General features: G+C 42.4%; 1 protein-coding gene across 2 annotated transcripts in view; it reads right to left on the bottom strand.

Annotated features, from left to right (window-relative positions):
• Positions 1–25,490, bottom strand: part of LOC142304229 (tumor necrosis factor receptor superfamily member 10B-like) — a 30,588-nt gene extending 5,098 nt beyond the window's left edge. For both annotated transcript variants that reach the window (XM_075346422.1, XM_075346423.1), the window contains exons 1-7: positions 25,355–25,490; positions 17,381–17,474; positions 8,264–8,395; positions 5,116–5,230; positions 4,767–4,852; positions 3,633–3,725; positions 2,191–2,210 (exon numbers count right to left, since the gene is read on the bottom strand). In XM_075346422.1, coding sequence (XP_075202537.1) covers positions 2,191–2,210; positions 3,633–3,725; positions 4,767–4,852; positions 5,116–5,230; positions 8,264–8,395; positions 17,381–17,474; positions 25,355–25,447 — 633 coding nt within the window. In that variant the 5' untranslated portion in view covers positions 25,448–25,490. The remainder of the gene's footprint in view (positions 1–2,190; positions 2,211–3,632; positions 3,726–4,766; positions 4,853–5,115; positions 5,231–8,263; positions 8,396–17,380; positions 17,475–25,354) is intronic.
• Positions 25,491–26,315: the final 825 nt, after the last annotated feature.

Genomic DNA, 26,315 nt, shown 5'->3' with positions numbered 1-26,315 from the left:
TATGCTTCAGTCGGTGAACACAAACATGTAGAAGCTAACATCTATATGCCGGAAATAAATACGTAATCAACCCAAAAGAGCAACATATAGCTCATAAAACAAGAAGAGACAGCGCAGGACAGGGTAAGACATACAGCACAAAATTACAAACTGAAGCAAAAATATGGGTGCCAACATTGACACTGATGTGTTTTTTTTGCAAAGTTTTGATTTGGGCTAAAAGGATTTGAAAATTACGGCAGTCATAAATTGGCATAAAAAGACGGGTGAGTAATAGATCTAATGAATTTCACCTAATATATTTAACTGCCTAGTTTATGCTGTTTTAGCAGCTTGTCACACGTCTGTCATGGCGCCATTGGGCTCTATTCAGATTGCAGAATGTGAGCCTACGCCCGACGGTTTTTCTGATGTATGGGATCAACACAGGCAGACTCAGACATCGACCTGCTGTGTGCTGATTCATAGGCAGGCTAGTAAGAGTTATACTCTGCTAGTCTGCTTGTTAGGCTCCTGTGATCGCATGTGGTGGGGAGGCCAATCTTATTTATGCTGGGGAAAATCTTCTACCTATGCCAGCTATAGGATATCCTGTGTTTATCTGTAAGCTTTGGTGTCCCAGGTTCTCTGGTGAAAGTGTTGCGGTTCCTTGACGTGGTTACGAAGTTTACCCCTGTTGTCTTGTTGCTTCCTTTCTGATCTTGTTTTCTTCCTACTCTCTTATTGTCTTATACCTCTATGTGTGTGTACTGAGTAACAGAGTTTTGGTCTCCCCTGTCTGTCTATTTCTGTGGTTTTCAACACACTCCTGTCCCAGCTCCTACACCGGGTGTTCTCCTACCGTGTTTACCAAAAATAAGCCCTAGCAGGAATGTTTGGCCTTTTCGAAGTAAGGCTTAAATATAAGCCCTACCCCTAAAATAAGCCCGAGTAGCGGTTCAATAATGAAGTATCCATGCATATAAAAAAGTTAAAGACTACAGCATGACACCTCATTAAAGAAAGCATACACAATCAATAGAAAGAAGATAGACCCCACACCCCATACTCACTAGACCAGGATGCTTTGGAACACAAGGACCTGCTGTGGAACGCATTAAGGACCTACGGTGGAACACAAACCACACACACACATCCGGTGATACTGTACTGCTCCAGTGACCTGGAATGCTGTGGAATGCATTGAGGACCTGGGGTGGAACATTTTGAGAACCTGGGGTGGAATGCATCAAGGACCTGGAGTGGAACACATGAAGGACCTGGGATGGAAAGCATCAAGGACCTGGAGTGGAACGCTTTAAGGACCTGGGATGAAATGCATCGAGGAACTGGGGTGGAACACACACCAGACACACAGACATGCGGTGATACCGTATTGCTTTTTTGACCTGGGAAGTGGTGAATTGCATGGACGACCTGCGGTGGAACACATTGATGCGTTCCACCACAGGTCCTCGATGTTCACCACCGCAGGTCCTCACATTTACAGCGTCCCCCTGCCAGCCGGAAGAAGCAGTGCGGTATCTGATATGTGTGTGATGTGTGTGTGGATGCCCAACCGGAAGCAGGGGAAAACCGCTATGGAGAAGGCAAGGACCTGCTGGGAGCGCCCGCTAAGGACTTAGGAGCGTCGCAGATGTCTGGAGTCAGGTAAGTATGAATCTCCTAGGAGGTGTCTGCCTTTTTTTTCAGGGGGGGGACTTACCCCCAGCCAATGTTTCCCCCAAAATAAGTTTTACTCTGAAAATAAGCCCTAGCACTTTTTTTGAGCAAAAAATAATATGACAGTGTCATATTTTCGTGGAAACATAGTATGTTGTGCTTTGCCTGAACACAGGGAACCTTATGGCTGTTCCATCACAATGTAGCAGGAAAGTAAAAGCAAGCGAAATGTGATAAGCAGAATCTTCCATAAAAAGCAAAAATGCATGAATTTGGTGGCCAAGCTACGGTGACTCCGGTGTACCATGTCCTATGTGAATGCCAGTGTATATTTGTCTCGATAAAACGTCACCTTTACTGTTAACAATCACAGAACATGCACACGTGTATGAGAAAAATTAATCTAAAAGCACTAGCATAATGGAAAAAAAAACAAAAGTATATGATGCAATTGCTTGATGGGATAAAAAGAAAATGAGACAACATTTATCAGAATAAATATGAGAGCAGCAGAACACTTGTACTTACCTTTGGGATCCATTTTGATCCTGGAAAAAAAATTAAATAAAAAAGGTCAAAATTAGTTGGAATTTATCTACAGTGATTCAAGATTTCAAGGAGGTTGGAGCCTTGGTCAGAGGGTGAAGGCACCACATGAGGCTTCTGTGGGACAGTAGAGGTGAATTAGGAGGCAGTATAGAGCGCATGCGGGGAGTAGGGGGCAGCATTGTGGGCTGTTATAAGAATTTTAATCCTATATTAATATTCAGTAGTCTGTATTAATTATAAGTACTGTTATAGGAATTTTAGTCATAATAGCTGTGTTTTCGTAATAATAGCTGGATATTATAAGTAATTCTCTGTACTCATAATTCTGTATATATTGATGTATGAAGCTATTCACCCAGACTATGTTTATCTAGGGTTCTCCTATCTGGACAATATGGCAGAAGATAAAGATTTATTGAAGGCCAAACAAAGTCTTATCTAGAATAGATGAGTTAAAAGTTCCTTATCTGGTGAACTGGGAATTAAGGGATTTATGTTTTAAGACAAGGGTGATACCTGATTTTTGCAGCTGTTTTCTTTGAATGTATAGCTATAAAAAGACCGATGTAATTATAGAAAGACAGACACTCGCCTATTGAGCTTAGAAGGTGCTTTTCAGTTGTCTTCCCATATTTGAAAATAAAGACTTCAAAGAAAATAGATGTCTTTGGCCTCCTTGATCGATAAATAAGAAATTCTCCTATCATAGTTAGTGATGGGGTCCCTAATAGCAGGTGGAAAGCCTCCTTAGCCACAGGATTAAAATGGTGGAATATAAGGAGGGATTATTTGGATGCCTGATCTTTGGAGTTCAAAAGAACCCCCTCTGTTTGTGTCGGTAATTTATATGTGCATATATTAATATTAGTGAATAACACTAATAAGAGCAAATTCAGATATTTGTATAACAGGGTCCGTGTATGCACCATAACGCATGGACTGGCTTGGGGTCTGTTGACAGCCAACTTAACAGTCTCCTAGACATGATATGAGGTGGTTGCATTCAAGTCAGGAGACCCCAGGCCAGTCTGTGCGTTATGGTCCGTACACAGATGGTGTGTCACCGGTCTGAATTTCACCTTACAGTATATTGTAATATCTACTTACTTGTTAAAAAAATGGCTGGTGTGGCCAATTCTATTAAATTCCGGTATCAAATGTTTTATTCGGAATTGAGTTAGAAATGGTAAAGGAGGCCCTAGATTGGTTGGTGGGGATGGGCGACAAATTGCCAGGATGGGGGGTTTGAAGGTACATATTATGCTCTATTTAGCCCAGGACAAATCTATAACCTGTGGAACTTCAACTCCATGACCGGTAGGGAATGCTGAGAGTTCTAGTTTATTAACAGAGGGAAGATTGGAGGTTGTTGTCCACAATTTACACTATATCATATGACAGAGGTTCCATCGGACACTTACTATCAGAGGACTTCCTGAAGCAGAAGAACCAGACACAGACGGCAGCCAACAAGAGGAAGATGATTCCCAGAACAGGCAGCAGGAGGGCGGCAACTGAAAGAGAATAGTAAAGTTAGATATCACGTAACTCAGGAGAGGTTTCATGTTTGAAGAAAGTTATCTAGAGCTATAAGGATTCACCTACATGCAGCTTATTCAGTGCATGAAATTTTGCTGCTGATTTATGCTGCAGATACTGTGAGACCTTCTGCTTGGAGAGGGAGAGAGGGAGCTGCCTAGTTCATAGTCTGGACACAGAGTTATTCATATAGACTAAAGGAGGCACAGATATAAGGGTTTGGCTACATTCAGAGGATTTGCTGGATGTGACTCAGCTACTGGTTGGTGCTTTATATCCTGTTTGAATTCTTGCTTGCAGAAGGAGAGAGGGAGCTGCCTTGTCCATAGTCTGGACATAAGAACTACTGTTGAGCGGACCCGAACTTTAAAAATCCGGATCCGCGCGGTTTCAGCGTCAGATCCGGGTCCAACCCAGATCCGGGTATCCGGCTGCACGATCCGGATTCGGGATTTTTTTTTTTCTCTCTCTCTCCCCTCTCTCTCTTCCCTCTCCCTCTCTCTCTCCCCTCTCTCTCCCCCTCTCTCTCTCCCCTCTCTCTCCCCTCTCTCTCCCCTCTCTCTCCTCTCTCTCTCCCCTCTTTCTCCCCTCCCCGGATCCGCTCCCCATTGACTTATAGAGGTCCGAACTCCAGATCGGATCCGGACTTCTTTGTCAACCCTCGGCTGATCCGCCGGACCCAGATTATTGTCAGTCCGCTCAACTCTAATAAGAACTATTCACAAACGGAGGCACAGATATAAGGGTTCGGCTACATGTTGAGGATTTGCTGGATGTAATTCAGCTACTCGTTGGTGCTTTATATCCTGTTTGAATTCTTGCTCGGAGAGGGAGAGAGGGAGCTGCCTCGTTCATAGTCTGGACACAGAGTTATATCCAATTACATGTCTGGGTCTTGCTTTATATCTTTTGTTGAGGAGGTGATTTTTGGTTACAACTTGATGGGCACAGTTTTAATAAAGTTTGTGAAGGGGAACACCAATATCATAAGTAAAAGACAGTAAGAAGCATCTTACCTAGATTTATGCCGGCTTCTGGAGGCGCACATTGTGTGTCAGTAGTGGAGTTGCAGGGTGCCTGTTTCACCTCATTTGGGGGACAACTGATGGACAAAGAAAATAGTCAATTATGATGAGCTTGTGCGTTAAAAGTTCAAAACAAGTTGCAAATTTTTTAGAATAAAAAAATCTTTCAAACCCACTCATTACAGTAGGATCGTTTAATATAGGGGGGGAACTCCCAACGTTCTTGTGATACCAAATATTGGGTCGAATAAAGAATCAGTCAAGTTGGATTTCAACAAGTCGTAATTTAACCATAACCTTATGGCATAAGATGGAGCATGTGTGCCATGCAGACCCTCACCTGGTTGTACATTTCAGGCAGATCTCACAGGAGTCATCAGGGGGGCAGTACGTCCCCTCCTTGCACTGGCACACCGTGTTCTTCGTGATCGTGCATGGAGACTCCTCGATTTGGTCTGTAAACGACAAGTGTGATTAGGAATTCTAATAGTTTGAATGACCAGGAGGAGGCTGGCGAGCATTGTTACGAGCGCTGAGTGTCCAAGAGGGAGGCCAACAAGCCAACTTTTTGTTGACCAGGGTGGGACATTAATGCTGATCTTTACTCTATAACTTATTTGTTTATCATCACAAACAAAATGATTGTCGGACACCAATTATCACACAGAAATAATGGATTGTTGGCGTGTTGCCCCAGAAGTGGGTTATTCAAATCATATTGATAGATACTGTATATGCGTATAACCGTACTGGTTATGACTATGCACTTTTACAATTCCGAGGCTGGAAAATCCCCTGCTTCCTCCATACTGTCTCTGCCAGAAAGTTCTAGCAAATGGACGTGTTTTAGTTAATGAATAAACCACAGCTCAAGGATGAGTCAGAGGAGTTCAGTCGTTGTTTGCAGGTACAGTATGTCCTGAACCAAAGAGCGTATTTACTCCATTCCTCGGAGGAAGGTGCACAGCTGAAATCCCCACATGTGAACTGTCTGTAAAGAGGACCTGTCACTTGCTCAATAAAATTGAGTGAAGGGGAACCTGTAAGGTCCCCTATGCACCCAAAACCATGAGCAGTTCTGGGTGTATATTGCTAATCACTACCTAACCCTCCCTGTATACACTAGCATAGATAAAGAGATCTTTTAAAAAAGTATTTCTAAACATCTTTTATCATAAGCTAATGAGCGCAGGGACTAGTCACAAGGGCGTTATATCCCCCCTCTATGCATGTCAGTACTCCCACAGGGGCGTGCTAACATGCTATTCAATGCAGCATCCCCAGCGGTGATGCACGTACCGGTGTTCGCTGTGACCTCTCCTCTGAATGACGGGCACTTCCAGTCATACGCAGTATGAAGCCGGGTGTGCACGTCCTAGCTTCATAGAGGTCTACCGCGCGCATTAGCATATGATAAAAGATCTTTAGAAAAACTTTCTAAAGATCTTTAAAAAAATCTCTTTATCTATGCTACTAGATGCAGGGATTAGCAATATGCACCCAGAACTGCTCCTAGTACTGGGTGCATATTGCACCTGACAGGTTCCCTTTAACTTCTAAAAATCCCCGAGCTCCCCTGATTCTGACGCTCTTTTTTGCTTTGATCTGCATTATTCAATTACAGACATAGCCACATTTGTTGCTTTTGGAGCGCAGTATGTGAAATCTTTGTGTACAGACCAACTGGGCATGTTTTTAGAGTCTTCTCTTTTGCCTGCACTTTGATACCCTTCCTTCCAAGCACTGCCAATCACAGTTCAGCAGCAACTGAGACTGCTAATGTCACGGGTGTGTTACGCTTCCACGACAGTCCTGTGGTGTCCGGCTGTAGAAAATTGCAGTGTTTGACTGCACAAACTTCTCCCTGACATTCTCGGCTTGGGGTTAATCCCTTTCCCTTTAGGACCCTGCAAAGTTCGTCACATTTCAGCTGTTAATCATCAGTACTTCCCTTTGTATGTTTAACTGCTCTCATTCCCTCTGCATCTGTGCTGGTGATAGACTTAAAACCTATACAAGCTCTGGATACAAGCAGTCAGCTTGCACTCATCTGAAGAAACATTGTTGTTCTTTGCTGTACTTCTCCCTTAGTCATCTGTAGATAAGTTATCCATTTACATGCCCCCTGTGAGTGATCCCTGTGTTTTCTTTAGAGCTTAGTGAGGTTGACAAATCACTCATCCCACTCGTTCCCTACCTAGTGCCCAGTACTACGGTCAGGTACCCAGCTCAGCTCCTAGGTGCAGAACCTATCTAGGATGGTGAGGGAAGCCAAAGGCCAGCAGTAGGCTTCGTCAGAGGTCACCATCTCAATCTTCCCTAGACACGGTGACCTTTTCTCTTCTCTTTCGCCATTTGCTTGGTACTTTCCCGTACCTAGCATGACAGCTCAACTGCTAGATCAGCTAAAATAATTGCTGACATCTGTGAGGGAGAAGTGAAAGCATATGCCCCCAAAGAAGACTCTGAAGAAACGCCCTGTTGGACTGCAAAGCAGAAATTTTACATATTGCGCTCTTGATGAAATAAATGTGAATATATATTTGCAATGAGGTGACACAGCACATAAGACACCTCCGGTCCTCCCAAGATCTCCTTCTCTCCTCCTCTCTCATTCGCTCCTCACGCAACCGCTTCCAAGACTTCTCCCGAGCATCCCCAGTCTCCTGGAACTCTCTGCCTCACCACGTCAGACTATCTACTACCCTTGCAAACTTCAAACGGAACCTGAAAACCCACCTGTTCAGAAATGCCTACAATCTACAATGAACTCACTGCCGCCCGACCACCGTGCGGAGCTGCCGCCCGACCACCGTGCGGAGCTGCCGCCCCATGTACACCCCCACCTACTGTCTCCTCCCCAAAATCCTTTAGAATGTAAGCCCACAAGGGCAGGGCCCTCTTCCCTCTGTACTAGTCCATCTACTGTAACTTGTATGTGTATTTTGTATGTAACCCCCTTCTCATGTACAGCACCATGGAATCAATGGTGCTCTATAAATAAATAATAATAATAGAAAGAGAAAATAATGGCAGAATCAGGAGAGCTCAGGGATTTCTAAAATATATTTAACTCATGGATGAAGAAGTGGTCCAGATATCTAGTGTGCTACACCGCTACAATAGAAGAAGGGGACCCTGTAAAGGCTGTATTCTTGATGCCTACCAGGAAATGATAGCCCTATAGACTGGATATCTCCAAGGAATTAGACACAGCCTAGTGTTCACCTCGGAAGAGAACCAGATTACTAGGGGGTTAATGCATTGTGTTGGACGAACTACCTTCCATGCCCATGGTCTCCAATCCGCACTGTAAGTGAACTATCAGCAGTAAGATCTAGTTAGCACACCTTATATACAAGAAGTGATGTAGGAATGGTCTTGGTAGAAAGGTAGAATGTCGTCACATTAACCTCACCACAAAAAAAGCATACACAAAATATATAACTATATACAATAGGAGGAAATACTGGAGAGAAGCAGCTCACCTGCACGGCACACTGCACAATGAAGGCATTCAGTCAGACCGGTCAGGTGCTCGCTATAGGTATATCCAGGATGACAGGGAGCACAAGTGCCCAGCGTGTCCTCACTGGTGCAGTGGCTCCGAACATAATAACCTACAAGAGAAAGAGAGAAATGGAAGTTCCGGTACACACGAGGCCACTACCGATTGTATTTCATCTTATGTTTATCCTATTTTGTCTTATATTAAAAATACTACTGAAAAATAAGGAGATAAATCTTCTCTTATGTATCCTAGGAGCTCAGCCATGTCCCCACCTTCACAATCTTGTATATGACTGTAAGATAACTGGCTACAGCAGGAGCCTCCCCCCTTAAGTATCCAAAATTCTTTATTAAACTGTTTTAAAATGTATCTTTATAGTGGTTGGAGGTCTGTATTTCTGACACATATCCCCTAAAAGACAGAGGAGAGGTAAATCATGAGTTCAGGCTTTCTGGAGAAGCCACTTGAGGGAGCCTACTGCAGGCTGTATGCAGTTAGCTTCCATGCTCCTTCTAGTGGTGGCCTTGTAGCACATGCTGAGCACTGACCACTATAGAGATGTTTTAAAGGGCTTGTCCACTATCTCACTCCACATTTTTCCCTCCGGTAACATATAGTCATAATAGTCCGGTAAGAAGCCTATAGTCACCTCCCATGCCATCACTCTTCTTGGAGTGTCATGGCTCACATGGGGTTGTGCTGTCACGCAAGCCCTGCTTCCAATCAGCGCCAGTTTCCTTCTCCTTCAGACCAAGTGAGTTAACCAACAGGAAGTGAGCGCTCACTTCCTGTTGATTGATCGTTTGGTCCGGAATCAGAGAGAAGGAAGCCGACACAGATTGGACCCAGGGCTCACGTGATGACACAACCCCACGTGAGCCATGGACACCGCTGGAATGGCAGCGGTATGGTAAGTGAGTATAGGCTTTATTATTTTACCTGGGGAAAACAAGTGGAATCGTAAGGGGTTGCCCTAGTAGCGGAAAACCACTTTAAAAATTTACCAGTGATTGTCTAACCTAAAAATGACAAGGTGAACATTCATTTTAAGTAAGTTCTGTGGGTTATATAAATTATGTAGCTTCTCCAGAAACATGTATCTCATTATATGAATGGATGAAACACAGGTACAAAAATCAAAGTTCTCTATTTATACGTGATTTTTTTTGTAGGAAGAGATCTACCTTAAATTATACCTTAACTTTTAAGGAGAAGCCATCATCAGAAAATGACATTGTTTAAAGACTTTTTTTGTGTTACATAAACTTTAAAACGAACAAAAAAAACCCATTTTCTTTCATATCATGTTTATTAAAAAATAATATTAATTATGTTGCAGCTGTCACACATGCCCCTGGGTCTTCTTAGACTCATATTTCCTGTCCTATCAGGAGGAATTTTCAGCAGGCTCATTATCAGCACAGGGAATATGATAATGACAGATAACAGCTTTATACACAGCTGGTAATAGAGGATTCACCAGTCCTAATAAGTGATATCACAGCTGACCCTGCTCCCACTCCCTTCACAATGACCTTTGCACATGCTCCTTGGATGTTTCAATACAAAAAATAGGGTTAAAGTCTGTTCATTGCTGCTAATCTGAATTTCCTGAAACAACAGGACGCTAGAGTCTAAATAAGCCCCAGTGGCCAGAGACATTTTTTTTTATTTTCAATATAGATTGTGATTATATATATATATATATATATATATATATATATATATATATATATAAAATGTAAATATAGGTATATATGTGTATATATATGGTATATATGTATATGTATATCTAAATATATATATATATGCACATATATATATATATATATATATATATGTGCAAACCAAATCTTTTTTACAAATGTATTGAACACAAAAAATTTGATCTAAACAATAGAGATGAGATGCTAAATGGCAGTATACATTATACTGTGCAGTGACTAACGTTTAACTGGGTAGTATAGTGGCTGAATGAGATCATTCAGCTGTGCACGCAGAAAGCCTGCTGTTAGACACAACTAGACACCCCCTAGAGAAGGCAGAGATGGTTTGTTACCATCTCTGTCTTCTCTATTGGTGTTTAAACAGGTCTGAGCAAGCACTGTTTATACATTAATAGAAAGTATTAAGTGCATGTCCTCTTCCCAGTGGCTACCTGATACCTAGGTATTGGGAGATAGCAGGAACTGGGTTTAGGAGACTTAAGGCCGCTTTACATGCTACGATTTATCTGACGATCTCATTAGCGATGTGACACCCCCAGATCGTAGTTACGATTTGCCGAGATCGCTCATAGGTCGTTTATTAGCGGTCACACGCAACGATCGCACAAGCGACGCAAAATCGTTCAGCGAAATATTGTTTGACCAATGCGGTCGTGTGGATGTTGTTTGTCGTTTGCAGGGTGTAAAACGTACCAATATGTCTGCTGCGTTCCAAACGATGAACAATATTTTGAAAGTGAACGACGTGTCAACGATTAACGATTTTCAACCTATTTGCGATCGTTTGGAGTCGCTCATAGGGGTCACACGCAACGACGTCGCTAAAAATGCCGGATGTGCGTCACGGAATCCGTGGCCCCGACGACATATCGTCAGATAAATCGTAGCGTGTACTGCCACCTTTAGTCAGCTCTGCTATACAGACAGGAGACTGAATTTCCCGTTGAAAAAAACCCATGACTGATATAAAAAAAAATTCTTATGGAAAGAGGAAAAAAAAATAAAATTTATCTTAGTGGTCCCTTGTGGTCATTAAAAAAGAAAAAAATATTAAAGAGATATGACTTTCCTTTTCTTTCCCACTAATTTCAGCAAAAAAATAAAAAAAGTGGAGAAAACCCCCCCCACAAAAATCATGCCTCATTTATCACGGAAAAACGATGCAAATACTATATGCTTAGCCAAATGAGACATTTTTACAGCTCTTTAAACTGCATTTATGACATTACAAAAAAGTGCCTGGTCAGGAATGGAGGTAATGGTCTGGTCCTGAATTGGTTAATGGAAGGTAACAGCTAGAGAGGGATTTGTAAAGTTAAAGGCTTTATTGTAATGGGAGTGTTAGAGGCGGTGTACAGGAAAGTATGTTAACAATGTGTTATAGGTATAATACGTGTAATATGGCTCCCTGCCACCTAAAAAACCCTTTCTTGCCTCACAGTCCTGATTGGAATGAACAGAGCCGCACCCTGGCAGAGCGGCGTGATGTGTTCTTCTTACATAAGGCTTGTTATCATAGCAACTGGAAATATATGACTTAAGTTCTGATATAGAACCAAAGGTCTAGGCCATGTGCGCACTAGAAAGTGACTTTTTCTTAAGGAAAATCCGGACCCTCTTAAAGAATCCCGCACCCGCGGTAAAAAAAAACACAACGAAATCCGCATGCGGTGTTACCGCGGTTTGGTGCGGATTTTGTGTGGAGTTGACGCAAATTTGCCGCGGTTGTTCCACAGGTTGGTCCCTGCAGATTTTTACTATTATCTATGGCAAAAACCACAGGTACCTGTGGAAAAGAAGTGACATGCACATTAATTTTGCAGTGGAAAATCCGCAGGTATAAAAAGACGCAGTGTGCGCACAGCATTTTTTTTATACCCATAGGTTTTGCTGGGGAATGACTGCAGCAATGTTAGACACATTTTCTGCAGCAAATCCGCGGCAAAATCCGCAGCGTGCGCACACAGCCTAAAGCCTGCTTTACACGTTGCAATTTCGCATACGATGTCGTATGCGATCGTAACCGCCCCCATCGTATGTGCGGAACAGGCAATTTGTTGAATGTGCCGCACAAACGATTAACCCCCATCACACGCACTTACCCGTCCATACGACCTCGATGTGGGCGGCGAACATCCACTTCCTGGAGTGGGAGGGACGTTCAGCGTCACAGCGACGTCACGCGGCAACCGGCCAATAGAAGCGGAGGGGCGGAGATGAGCGGGACGTAAACATCCCGCCCACCTCCTTCCTTCCGCATTGTGGGCCGGGAGCCACAGGACGCAGGTAAGATCTGTTCATCGTTCCCGGGGTGTCACACACTGCGATGTGTGCTAACCCTGGAATGTTGAACAATCTGACGTTCAATTCTAGAGAAATGAACGATGTGCATGCGATGAACGTTTTAATGTTCAATCGTAATAGCACGTAGCTGTCACACACTACAATGTACCTTACAATGCCGGATGTGCCTCACTTACGACGTGACCCCGCTGACACATTGTAAGATATATTGTAGCGTGTAAAGCGGGCTTAAGGGAGGTTTATTGGGCCATGTCCAGCTGCCGCACCTTTCTGGTAAGTCCGACCCAACGGGGACAGGTCCTGGTTGGATAGATGTGCTCCTTTATTTTAGGAACTGATGGGATTTCAGAATCCACACCCTCTCCCCAAATATCAACGTCAGATGTCCAAATTGTAAAACAGCCAACGACTCAATTTTAAAACTTTGCTTGCAAAAGCCACAACTAGTGGGGGCTCATACTTTATCCATATCTCAGATGGCAGTACCATGTCTAGTGTCCAGGGATAAATCAATTTATGAACAAAGAAGGAATCCAGCTCCACGGATATGCGGAATGTGGACTTCTTTATTTGGATGTGTGTGACACACGGGACATAAGTTTCGAATTTCATGTTGGCGTATGTTGTATGTTGTATGAGCTCTGTCTCTGTCACGGCCGTCTCTCTGTATTTTGAGACTAGTGACAGGATCAGGACTGGAGTCTCTCATTGTCATCTGAGACTACAAATTAAACGTGTTTTTTTTTCTTTGGGTGTGGCAAGGGTTAATCTCAGTTTTCCTTGCCAGCAGCTTCTGACTCCTGGTCAGGTGTTTCCGGTTTGGGATCACTCCCAGTTCCTTTCTATACCCTCTGCTTCCGACTATTCTAAATCCATTCTGAAGCTTGGCCTGAAGGTGGAAGGAGCTGCTGGGACCCTTGCTGTTGGTTGCGGTGTAGGCTGCAGTATTGGTGCCTGACTGCAGCCTAGTTGTTGGAGTTAAGGGTGCTTTACACGCTGCGACATCGCTAACGATATATCGCCTGGGTCACGTCGTTAGTGACGCACATCCGGCGCCGTTAGCGACATCGCAGCGTGTGACACCAATGAGCGACGATCAACGATCGCAAAAACGTCAAAAATCGTTGATCATTGACACGTCGCTCCTTTTCATAATTTCGGTGGTGCATGCCGCTGGTTGTTCGTCGTTCCTGCGGCGTCACACATAGCGATGTGTGACGCCGCAGGAACGACGAACATCTCCTTACCTGCGTCCACCGGCAATGAGGAAGGAAGGAAGTTAGCGGCATGTTCCGGCCGCTCATCTCTGCCCCTCCTCTGCTATTGGGCGGCCGCTTAGTGACGCCGCAGTGACGTCGTTATGACACCGAACGCACCTCCCCCTTGAAGGAGGGATTGTTCGGCGGTCACAGCGACATTGCTGAAAAGGTATGTGCGTGTGACGCTGCCGTAGCGATAATCTTCGCTATGGCAGCGATCACCAAATGTCGCACGAACGACGGGGGCGGGTGCTATCGCTAGCGATGTCGCAGCATGTAAAGCACCCTTTAGTCTGTTGTTGTTTTCCCCCTTGTCTGTCTTACCTTCCCTTGGTGTGTTGTTTTAGTGCTGCAATGGGACTAGTGATCCTTACCTTCCCACTCCCTAGCCAGGGCTTAATGCAGGGTCTCTCAGGGCTTCAGGTTTCTGCTCGGCGATAGGTGAGAAACCTGTATAAGGGCTGGATAGAAGTGCAGGGTAAAGCGACAGGTAAGTGGAGAGGTGTTCATCTTCCCTCTCTTTAGCATCAGAGCCCACTGTTGTTGTGTCCCCAGTGAACCCCTGTTTGTTGTGTGTTTTGCCTCACGTCAGATGTTCCCTAAGTCCATGGCATGTCAGTATCTACCTTGTGCCAAAAATGCTACTCTAATCAAGGATTGGAGAAACACTTCTGCCGTAAGAAACTCTTCCACTTTTGCTGACTTTGAAGGGCAGGTATAGCCATGCCAAATCCTGCAATGCCTCCTCCGCAGCCCTTCCAATTTTGGTGCAGCTGCTTCAAAATGTCATGAAAACGTTAAACTTGTCCAAATATTTGGAAAACGTCACATTGCGCAAAAAAATTCGAGAGTTTACCAAGCATTTTATGCCATTTTTTGGGCGAAAACACTTTGATGAACGCCCTCATAGGGTGTATTTGGCTTATGCATACAGTGTCTATAGTCTCTAGCAGGTTTTGCAGCAGATGACCTTTGCATTAGATCCTACGCAGAACGCCGGATGAAATAGATCAGGAAATTCCAGTCTTTCCAGTCTGCAGTCCAAATTCCCCTGATAAAGCAACAATTTCCTCACAGAACAGATCACAAGGCACAAGACAAGGGCGAGTGCGAAATATGTCATCTCACCAGCTAAAACCGGTATATCATCCTGGGGTCTTCCCGGTGACCTCCATATCACACCAGTCTCTAAGTTGTGTTTTAGGGGATGCAGCTGCATCATGAGAGGTGCCAAGGACCCATAAGACACCAGTATTACAATGGAAGCCAAGGGGAGGGAGGGGGTCTATTATAGATTTTGCACAGGAGCCCAAGATCTTCACATTAAAGTTAATCTGTCAGCACAAAATGACTGTTCAAACCAAGCACAGATGTACACTTTGTGTTGTTAAACGGTTCAGTGCACCTCCTCACCTACTTGTTTTGTGTCCACCTCTGCACTCTTCTGGATAGAGATGAATGGACTCGTGGTAGTTCGGTTTGGTGAGTTCAGATGGACTTTAGATAAAGTTCGGTTTGGGACCCGGACTTGACCCGAACCCCAGTGGAAGTCACTAATTGGGCAGTTTGGGTCTCCGCACACATACAGGCAGCCATAAACAGATCACTTGTGGGGGTTGGTGAATGGGGTTTTTCCTTTTTTTTTTTTTACATCTGATCACGCTGTTGTTACCCCCAGTGCGAACCGTACACACTGCAACCGGCTCTCACACTGCGCTGAGCACCAAGCGTACCCGAGCACAGTGAGGCTCATGGCAGTGGTTTGCATACATAAAGCATCCGAACTCCAAACCCGAACTTTGTTTTTTTGTAAAATCTGTGTTTGGTGCGAAACCCGAACCTGGGGTTCTCTCATCTCTACTTCCAAACTGTTTGGCCACACCAAGGGTGCCTATGAGGGTTTGGACAGTGATTTTGTGCTGACAGAGTCCGGTTCAGACTTTTGATCCTATATATAAAAATGGTGGCCTCCTCCATCTAGCGTCATATGGAGATAATCTCTCCAACAGGCACCATATGGTGTACTTTGAAGGTGCAAGGAGTCCATAAAGGCTATATTCAGTCAACAAGGCCAAAATCTACAACCATTTTTATACTGATGTTATATTTTTTGATCATTTCATTAATCATAACACTAAACCCCAAAATATCCGGGGTTTTCCAAGCTTCTTGGAAATAGAACGACAAAAAAACTACCCAACGCCTTTGTGTTTCATCATTCATATCCTTCTTCTTTGTTTGGCACTGCTTTCTCATATTCTTCCCCTTTCTGTGACATTGCTTTCTGCAGTCTCATGTACCTACAAATCCATGCAAGATGTTGCATTCATAGTGACCCTATGTCGCATGAGCACATTGTCCTTATATGAATTTATATCAAAATTTTGTGGTATTTTGAGAAGTATTTGGAGGGTTTCTTTCAGTCTCCGTAAAGACGGAAAGGTTCCAGATCCAACCGGTAGTTGAAATCGAGTTTTATTGAATAATCCACTAACAAGAGACGAGCAAAAAATACAATGCGTTTCGGATCACTAATGATACTTCTTCATTGCTACAACTCCGTATAATCACATTATAAAATTAAGGAGCTCAATATTCTGATCGGCCGTGGGATTTCAGTCCTATCCAAAGCCTCAGATGCAAATATAAGACCCGCGACCAGTCCGACCAGTCTGAACAATGATCTATAATTGCGCCATGAATGTTGGACGTGCGAAACAACTTTGATCCTCACTGAAATAAAGGGGCAGATACTCTCAGCTAAGTGCTGAACCCCTTCGACTGTGGTTTTCTCTCTAGGGTTATTGGTGTATGAGCTCATATAAGTCAATGTACACAGCCCTGTCTCCCTACGGAGAGCACACCTCAGGAGTTCCCCACATAGTAAAAGCTAGCCCTCTAAATCTCTCGACGCTCTGCAGAGCATATAGTGAACTGTTCAGCTGCACATTACAGTCCTTTACCACATCTCTGCCATCAGGGCCTTGAGAGAACAGAAAGCTGAATAACCAGTCTTCAGCTTCCTATTATGTCTACTGTGGTCTGAAGAGTTGAGTAACTGCATGACAACAGATAACTAGGGTATGACCTTTACCCTGCCCTCGATTACTAAAATCAACCTACACTGCTTAGACCATCAAAATTACTGAAATTTACCTTCTCTAGTCCACCAGGGATCATAAATAATGTTTACCTCCAACCAGCGTCCTGACATTACCAGTTTTTACTTCTCCCGGTATACTCTCCTTACCCATTTATTATGCTAACCACCAAGGGTCCTATAATAAACCTATAAATCCTGACATTATTTCTTCAGCCCACCAGGTATACTGTCATTACCACTTCACTGCCCTAGACCACTATGGATACTAAAATAAACCTGTAAATCCTGACATTACCAGCTTTACTGCTCCAGTCCACAAGGTATATTGTCATTGCCACTTCACTGCCCTAGACCACCAAGAATCCTAAAATAAACTTGTAAATTCTGACATTACTGCTCTAGCCCACCAGAAATACTGTCATTCCCACTTCACTACCATAGACTACCAAGGATCCTAAAATAAACCTGTAAATCCTGACATTACTTCTCTAGCCCACCAGGTATACTGTCATTACCACTTCATTGCCCTAGACCACCATGGATTCTAAAATGAAACCTGCAACAACCCAGACCACCAGGGATATTGACATTAATAGCCTCTCTGGCCTAGACCTAAATGCTATGTAATACAATTTCGCTGGATTTTATACGTTACAACATTATATTTTGCATTAGATATTTTGCTCAGAAGGAGAAATTACCTGGAGGACATCTCAGACATCGAACGTTTCCATTCATGTAGTAAATCTCATCATGGTCAATACTTTTAGGGATGCGGTATCCATGTGCCAGCCCCTGCGGGAAAGACGTATGAGTGTTAGATTTCACAAAGCATATATTAAATTAGACACAAATTCATTACATTTTGGATTATACGTTATTACAGTAGAGTGCCGTCAGCCTCAGTGTTTACCAACCTGTAATTCCCCTATATCTGTCATTAGGTTTCTCCCTCAGTTACCAGAAAATAAAGTATCAGAGCTGTGAGAGGGAGGAGGGAGCTGCACTGATGTGACATCACACCAGGAAACACCTGTCTGCTAGCAGAAGGAAAGCTATGTGTTGGGTGTAGCGCAGATAATACACCAGTATGTAAGCAACTAACACTGATTACTTGATTCCTACACCCTAACAGTGCAGTACGGTAGCTTAAATGGGTTTTTCCAATATCAAGTTATTCCCTATTCACAGGACTACTGGGACCCCCAGTGATCTCGAGAATAGCGTATCATAAACCCGTGTGTTGAATGAAGTGGAGGTGCTAATGCTCAAACTCCGCAACATAAATTGTCTATTTAATGGTTGCAGAAAGCCAAATACAGTTTGCTGCTATCTCTAGCACGCCCATAGACAATGAATGGAGCGAGCTTCAGGTATGGGCACCTCCACTCAATGAGAACCAGGGCTCTTCAGAGCGCCACTCTCGGGAATGAGTGGTCATATGCTATACATGGGGGATAACTTGGAAAAACCCTTTTAAAGACGACCAACCACCAAGATTTTCATATATAAACTAAAGCCAGTGCTATACTGGCGCTATAATGCTGATTCTATACATACCTTTAGTTGTGAGAACGGATGTATACTTTCTGAAATATAGGGAAGTAAAGTTTGTGAAATATACTGTTATTTGATGAGAAGTGCAACAGAATATTTAATACAGTAGGTGGGTCGGATTTTGCCAGTTATTCCCGCCCGTCTGCTGCCTGTCCTTCCTCCCCTTTCGCTGTTATTACAGGGGGAGGAAGGACAGGGGGGAGGAAGGACAGGCAGCAGACAGGGACGAGCATAACTAGCAAAACCCGACCCACCTATTAGATATTCTGCAGCACCTATCAATCAAGTAACAGTACATTTCACAAACTTTACTTGCCTATATATCAGAAACTATAAATCCGATCTCACAACTAAATGTATGCATAGAATCAGCATGGTAGCACCAGTATAGCACTGCCTTTAGTTTATATAGGAAAATCCTGGTGGTTGATCCTCTTTAAGACACAGATCTTACACCATTATTTTTATTGTATACTTAGTTACAGAGCAATATCCAGAAGATCCCTTTCTTTTCATGATATACTAAGATTAAAAACGCATTAATATAACCTCACTTATCTAAATATTCCCATTTTACTCTTGTAAAGTTTACAAAACCCCCTCGGCAGGCACATGAATGTCTTTTTCAATCATTAACGTGGTGACAACTGGGCGCAATGTACATCATGATGTTATGTGATGCCTTGGACTAGACATCAGTTGATGTCCTGGCGTTCCGGGGGCCAAAACCACAAGTGGCGCCTAGGATGCCAGCATTCGAGTGCCAGCCGCAACATTGCGCACTGCCTTGGTCCAGCTGTCTTTGAGAACTGGAGTAAACGCCAGACGAGGATAGTAAAAGCTTTTTGCTCAACTCCTTTTACTATAGATCAATTTCCCTTTACTAAAAGCTGTAGATGATTGTGTACTTTTCCATTGTGCGCGAAACAAATACCAGCGAGAGAACCGACTTGTTACGTAACGGAGACGAACAGTTGTAAAACTGCATTCCTAAGATTCACGCCTGAAAAGCAAACTTCTGCGCAGTTTTGAAGCCATGAGCTTCTACAATAAACAGTCCTGCGTAAGGATAACAACACAACACAGAAAGAAATAATGAAAAATTAGTTAATAGCATGTAATATAAATGTGTACAGTCAATTGTAAATTCCAAGAACAATGGCCTTGGATCCCAAGATTCCTTCTGCATGGCGAGAAGGTGCTCAACCGTTCAATTGCCAATCTAGGGACTGTTGAGTACAGCCCTCCTGTTCTCAGCGGTCATATGTCAGCGATCAGCAACGTATCCCCTATCCTATAAATAGGGAAAAACATTCAATTGTGGGAAAATCCTTTTAAAGGAACCTGTTATGTCACAAAATGCTATTGACTTGCAGATATGGGATTAATCTGCAGGATAATAGCGTTCTAATAGTGGCTGCACTGAAAGCACAGCTACCAGGAGGAAATTAACTTTACCCCTCCAGGCAGCCACCAGCTTTCAGTTATAGGGGCGTGGCTTCATTCTTCACTTAGTACATAGTAAACTGTAACCATGCCCTGGCACTAACTGACAGCTGGCTCTACAGTGCATCAGTGCTGAGCTGGCTGTCAGTCAGTGTCGAGGGCACAATTACAGCCACCACTCACTATGTACTGAGCAATGGCTGAAGCCACAACGGGTGCGCCCCTTTGACTGAAAGCAGGAGGCTGCCAAGAGGAAGGCTGCCAAGAGGAGTAAAGTTCATTTACTCCACAAACTTGGGCTTTAAGTGCTGCGGCTGAACAACTTTGTAACGTTACTAACCTGCAGAGTAACCCCAAATCTGCATAAACTATAGCTGGCACTAATGGAAGTATCCAGCCAGCATATATAGGAGGGGAGTGAATGTGACTGGCTCATCCACAGCATGTGATCAAAGGAGATTAACAAACAGACTATCAGAGATTAACTCTTGCCTATGAAGTACAAGTCTGTTGGTTGACGCCTAAGTCTCCCTGCGCTGATCACAGACCTCAGAGAAGATAGCAGAGTGCCAGTATTTTCCAGAGATCCTGATGCCGCCATGACCGTTAGTGATACCTGCAAAAACCTCCTTGTGACAGTAGTAATCTGTGAGCTTATGTCCTCATTTATGGAGGGTGATTATATAATACATTGTGATGGATTTAATGGGTGTGTCATGATCAAAAGGAAGTCAGCCGGATTCTTGATGAGGAAGCCTCAAAGACTCCATATTACCTATGAACAGGAAAATGCAGAGGATACAAAACTCTCCATTCTTATTATCTAAAAAGCTGGAATTCTGAATAAATTTTCTGACATATTGCGCTTTCCACTGTGACCTCTTTCTAGTTTGTTGTTACATTACTAATGTTGGCAATTAAGTCCCATCTTCGATCCCAATCCAGAAAAGAAATGCTCTCTGGGGGAGAGGAGGGGGCATCATGTAAACCCCAACTCTGTCCAGCCCCGGATAGTGAAAAATTCCCTCGGACTGCTTCCAAAAACTCGAGAAAGTCCTGTCAAATTCAATACAGCTGGTATCATGTGCAGAGGCTGATGTACCGGACATGTTTGTGAAGTTTCCTTTGTTTAAAGAATGACTCAACCAATTTTTCTTCTCGTAGAGCAAGGAAGAAGAATTCACAGGATGTTGCAACTTTATTTGCGAAAGAATGAAGCTGGCATGAACCGGCTTACACCAGTTGTGTGCACCTCCCCCGCTTTCCCCAAAAAATGGAGACATGTCTATTTTTATCCGATTTGCAGAATAAAGGGAACATGTCTGGTGCAATATGCACCCAGGACCACGAGCAGTTCTGGGTGTATATTGCTAATCCCTGCCTAACCGTCCCTGTATACACTAGCATAGATAAAGAGATCTATAGAAAAAGTATTTCTAAAGATCCTTTATGATATGCTAATGAGGCCAGGGACTAGTCACAAGGGGCTAATTCTTGTACTCATTCTGCCCTCTTAGCATGTTAGCACCTTAGCACGACCATAGGGGGGAGCTAACATGCTATTCAATGCCCACTGCCCAGCGTCATCATTGGAAGTGACGTGCGCACCTGTGTCTCAGAACGCCAGGCTTAGGGTCAGTGCACATGATCAGAAGTCCCCGAAACTTTGCAGTTTGAAGCTGGGATGCGTACACCTGACTTCATAGTACACATGACCGGGCGTCCAGTGATTATGCGGACTGAGCTGAAATCCAGCGTCGGGCGCGGTGGCGGCAGAGGTGAGTACAACCATCTTCTGACTCTGCGCATTCATTAGCAGGGGCATACTTACATGCTAAGGGGGCCAACTAGCCAAGAAAACTAACACCCAGGGGACTAGTCCCTATGCTCATTAGCATATCAGAAAGGATCTTTAGAAATACTTTTTCTAAAGATCTCGTTTTCTATGCTAGTGTATACAGGGACCGTTAGGCAAGGATTAGCAATATACACCCAGAACTGCTCGTGGGTCTGGGTGCATACTGCACCTGACAGGTTCCCTTTAAAACTTACTCCACAAGCCCCCCTCTCCCCAAAAAAAAAATGGAGCTATGTCTATTTTGTATTCATTTTGTAAATAAAACTTGTCCATTCAAATTAATACCTCTGTGAAAAAAACAAACAAAAAATGAATAGCACTTCCATACAATCCGTGTTGCATCCTAGTGTTACTGGTTTTGGTTGTTTGGTTTTTACTGTTAGAAGTTCGGAATTTATTTTTATTATTTTTTTTTGCATTCAGTGAAATATGGTAAAAAATGCCCAAAAATCGATGAAAATCGGATGAAAAACGATTTTCAAGAAAAAAAAAAGAAAAATTTGGATGAGGCCCAATAGATATTTACAAGAATTACCAGGAATCATGGCAATTGTAATGTTACATAATTGTTTGTGAATTATGTGCAGCTAATAATAAAAAATGTAATAAAATATGATAATAATCAGCCGATGGTGGATTACTCTGGGAGGGGTGAGATGGGCCGACACTAATTATGTCGGCCCATTATGGAGCGTTGCCATACGGACACACCAAGTATTCACACTGAGATCTGTATAATTACTGAGTGCACGATGCAGCCCTTACTAATTATAAACTGAATGATCTGTACCGTCCTAGAGTAGAAACTATGGAGATCTAATTTGCATATAGTTTCCCAGGGAGCATTGCCTATTAGGCTAAATCTGTGCATGGAGGACCCCAATCCTCCAAGACCACTGAAATATGTATGGGCACACTTATTTGGCAGATTTTTGTCCATAACGAGTGTCGTTCAAGTACACACAAATCAATCGGCACTGGTTTAAAGCCTCATTGATACTGAACGGAGATCATTAATATGTCCCCATACTGCATGTGAGATGTCAGCAGCCCATTCCCGTTACTGGTAACGATGATTTAAAGGCCCCGCATAGAAAATCCAATCAGCCACCCAACAAGAGTTTTGCTCATTCATCGGCTGCATGCCAAGGATCGTGAAGGCTCGATTGTAGATTATATTGACCCATGTAAAACTCCAATCACATGAGGTTCTTCAGATCCCCCAGTTCTAGGGATCAGTGGAGGTCCTAGCGGTTGAGAAGTTCTCTCCTATCCCAGGAATAGGGAATAACCTCCAAACTTGAGGATAACCCTTTAATATTATTGGACTTCTCATATAGGTCAAAGAGGTCTCTTGTGCCCCCTTGGGCTCCAGGTCCCGGGTGCAACTGTAACTCATTACCCCACTATACACTGATGAGCAAAAGTGTAACAATGTTTTGAAATTTTGACTTTTAGGTTCCATATCGTACCATCTACTACAGCTAAGAGCATGAGATGACCTTCATTTTATAGACAATTATTTTGGCTATCTCATACATAAATTTGACTTGCATATATTTAGTATATGATTAGTTATGCAGATTCTTGTCATGTCACTGCATTGTTACTGTTTTGCTCCTGGTGGTGGAAAATCTGTTCTCACATTCCCTAATAGCTCAGTGTGTGTGTGAAAGTCACGGATTTGAATCGAGGAGGAGCAATGACGTTTTCCCAAGAAAAGAGAAACTGCATCATCCAGCTCATCGATAGCAGTCTCTTGGCCAAGAAAATTGTCAAACTGCATCATCTGAGGCCATGATAGTAGGAAAATGACGTCCATCCAATCAAAAGCCAAGAGGTGACATCCAGTCAAAATATTGGAGTCAACAAGTCACCTCATCACAAGGTCTATCAGTTCTGTAGCAACAAATACGGCAGTGGAGGCGGCTCGTCTGCTTCATAATAGTGAGATCACAGACGTCCATGCAAGGAACAAGCGACACACCTTACACAAGTCTGGAATGGTGGCCCGAAAAAAAGGTGAAGAAGCCTTGACTTCAATATCATCATAAGAAGCATCGGCTCAAGTTTGCAAAAAAGTTTGAAAAGTGAAGAATAGAAGATTGGAAATGGGGAATTTGGAGCAATGAGGCAAAAGTCATTAGACGGCTCTGATGGCTGCAAATGGTCTGGAATAAACAAGGAAAAAAGGGGCTAAATTGAAGGAATTGTCAAATTTGGTGGAGGAAGCCTGATGATATGGGGTTGTATCATAGCCAAAGGTGTTGGATACTTGCCCTTGATTGATGATGTTCTCAATCCTGAGCTATATGTGAGTATCGACAAGGTGGATTTACAAAATACTAACAAAATAATAAAAATTTAAATTTAGATCTTTAGGAGCAAAACAGTAACAATGCAGTGACCTGGCAAGAATATGCATAACTAATCATATGCTAAATAGCTGCAAATCAAATTAATGTATAACATAGTCAAGATGATTGTCTATAAAAAGAAGGTCGTCTCACATCTGAAGCTGTAGAGGATGGTGAGATATGGAGACTGAAAGTCAAAAGTTCAAAACATTGTTACCCTTTTGCTTATCAGTGTGACTTTGTCCCCGAGTACAACTTAGATATGTAATACAGTCCTGTGTATGAGGCCTTAGCGTATGATCACCTTCATATTATCTCCTGTGTATATAATGTACAATATAATGTAGAGTATTTTGGAGATAATAATCACCCTTTCCTCTCACCGTAGCTTGAATGTTTAAAGAAGAGACATTCTCCCCTTATACCACCTACATTTATAGTTTAAGACAGTGTAATTTTTCGACTAGTAGTTAATGACAAAACTATTATACTATTATAAAAGATATTGAGATAAAAATGTTTAAAAAAATCTAAAATAATAGTAAATAAATAAATATAAATAAATATATATATATATATATATATATATATATATATATATAGTAATTTAATATATAGAGTAATTTAACTTGTATACTTGACTTATGGTAGGAGCAATGCTTTTTTTTTTCCTATTGATATAATGTAGAAAACAATAATCACCTGCTGTAGCATAAATTGGCATAAAATTATCATGAGTATACTTTTTTTTTCAGTTCCGTGTTTAAACAGATAGATCAGTTAAGTTTATGGGGAATTTAAAGAAATTATTGAATATATTTTGAAATGTGTTATAGATTATTTGTAGAATGCTTATTGTCACATTAGGTTTTTAAGTATTTTATATTACTTAAAAATTAATTATCAGATTTTTTGGACTATAAGCCGCACGTGCTGGAAAGTCCCCGCATCTTAAATTACGCGGTCAGGATAACCTCATTGAGGTTGACCGAGGTATATATTTTTTTTACCAGCAAATAAAGCTGACGCTTTGACCACTTGGTTCAAATGGGGAAAAAAAAAATTCAGGTGACATTGTTGGCGGTTCTTGTGAGCTAAATACTAACATAGACTACTAATAGAATTTAGATCAATTTTATAGCAGATTTTTCTCATTTCATTGTTTTATCTGTTTTGCAATCAATATCTTTTCACCTACATATAAGATCCAAAATATGGGTCTCAGGGACTGGGACTGACTTCTGCACTGAGAGAATAGGAAACACCGTTGTAATGTGGATTTAAAAAAAACTTTTCAAAAATTTGGAAAATCAAAAATAAATACATTTTATTACAATTATTATTTTTTTTAAGTTCTATATATCCCTCTATCTATCTATCTATCTATCTATCTATCTATCTCTCTATATATCTATCTATCTTTTATATATCTATAATATAAAAGTATATAAACTCACCAAAAAGAAAATTGCCAGCATCATAACCAAAAATTTTGATTTGTTATGTCCCCTTTGTGGGGCCATCGGCGAATAGTCCAAAGAGTTCAGCATACAGGAGAAGTTCAGTCATCGAGTGACTAACCATCTAGGACGTAATCAGGCTTGTGTAAGTGAATTTATAGAGAATGCCCCGCCCTGTCTCTTATACAGAAAGACACCTAGAATATCATCCAAAATGTAACAGCTCCCACTAGGGGCAGAAGGTGCAATTACAATAACTTTAAAGAACTAGTGACTGAAATATTCCCCACATAACACCAACATTTGTTTGAAGAACTGAGCCTTGGTCATTTTCCCAGGTTGTGTACAATTGTGGTGTCAGCGTGTTCAGAGATATGATGTGTAGTTATGACATTGTTCACATTGTTTTTTATTTCCCACACCACGTTTTACTTTTAAGGGGTCTGGTTTAAGGGCTGTATTTATTTAAGGGTTTGGTCTGGGGTAGAGATAAGCAAACCTTGTGTCATTTATTTGTTCTAAGTGGACTTCAGATTTGATTTGGTTGGAATAAAATTCGTCCGAATTTAATCTGCCCTGAAATACATTTATTACGCTCTGAGGTCTCCACAGACCCCAAATCATAAGAAAGAAAAAGCCGTGGAAGGGTTAAAAATAATACAATATTATGCTTACCTGTCCCCGCCTGATCCTCGACTCAATTCGGATCAGTTTTTGGACTGGTCCCGATTGTCTGGCCGTGTCACTGATGTACACCAAGAACGTATGGCTGGAGGGTCTGGACTGAAGACCACTAAAAACTGTGCCAATAACCAATCGAAAGTGAGAAGGGGACCGAGAGGGGAGCTGCAATGGTAGGGTAGGTGAGTATAATCTTTTATTACAACATTTGGTCAACCAAACCCAATTCGTCTCATGCCACCCATCATTTTCATCCACCCACCAAATCTTATACCGG

The sequence above is a fragment of the Anomaloglossus baeobatrachus genome, chromosome 4 (genome assembly GCF_048569485.1).
Source record: "Anomaloglossus baeobatrachus isolate aAnoBae1 chromosome 4, aAnoBae1.hap1, whole genome shotgun sequence".
Classification (NCBI taxonomy): domain Eukaryota; kingdom Metazoa; phylum Chordata; class Amphibia; order Anura; family Aromobatidae; genus Anomaloglossus; species Anomaloglossus baeobatrachus.
This window is presented reverse-complemented; position numbering and strand designations above follow the sequence as displayed.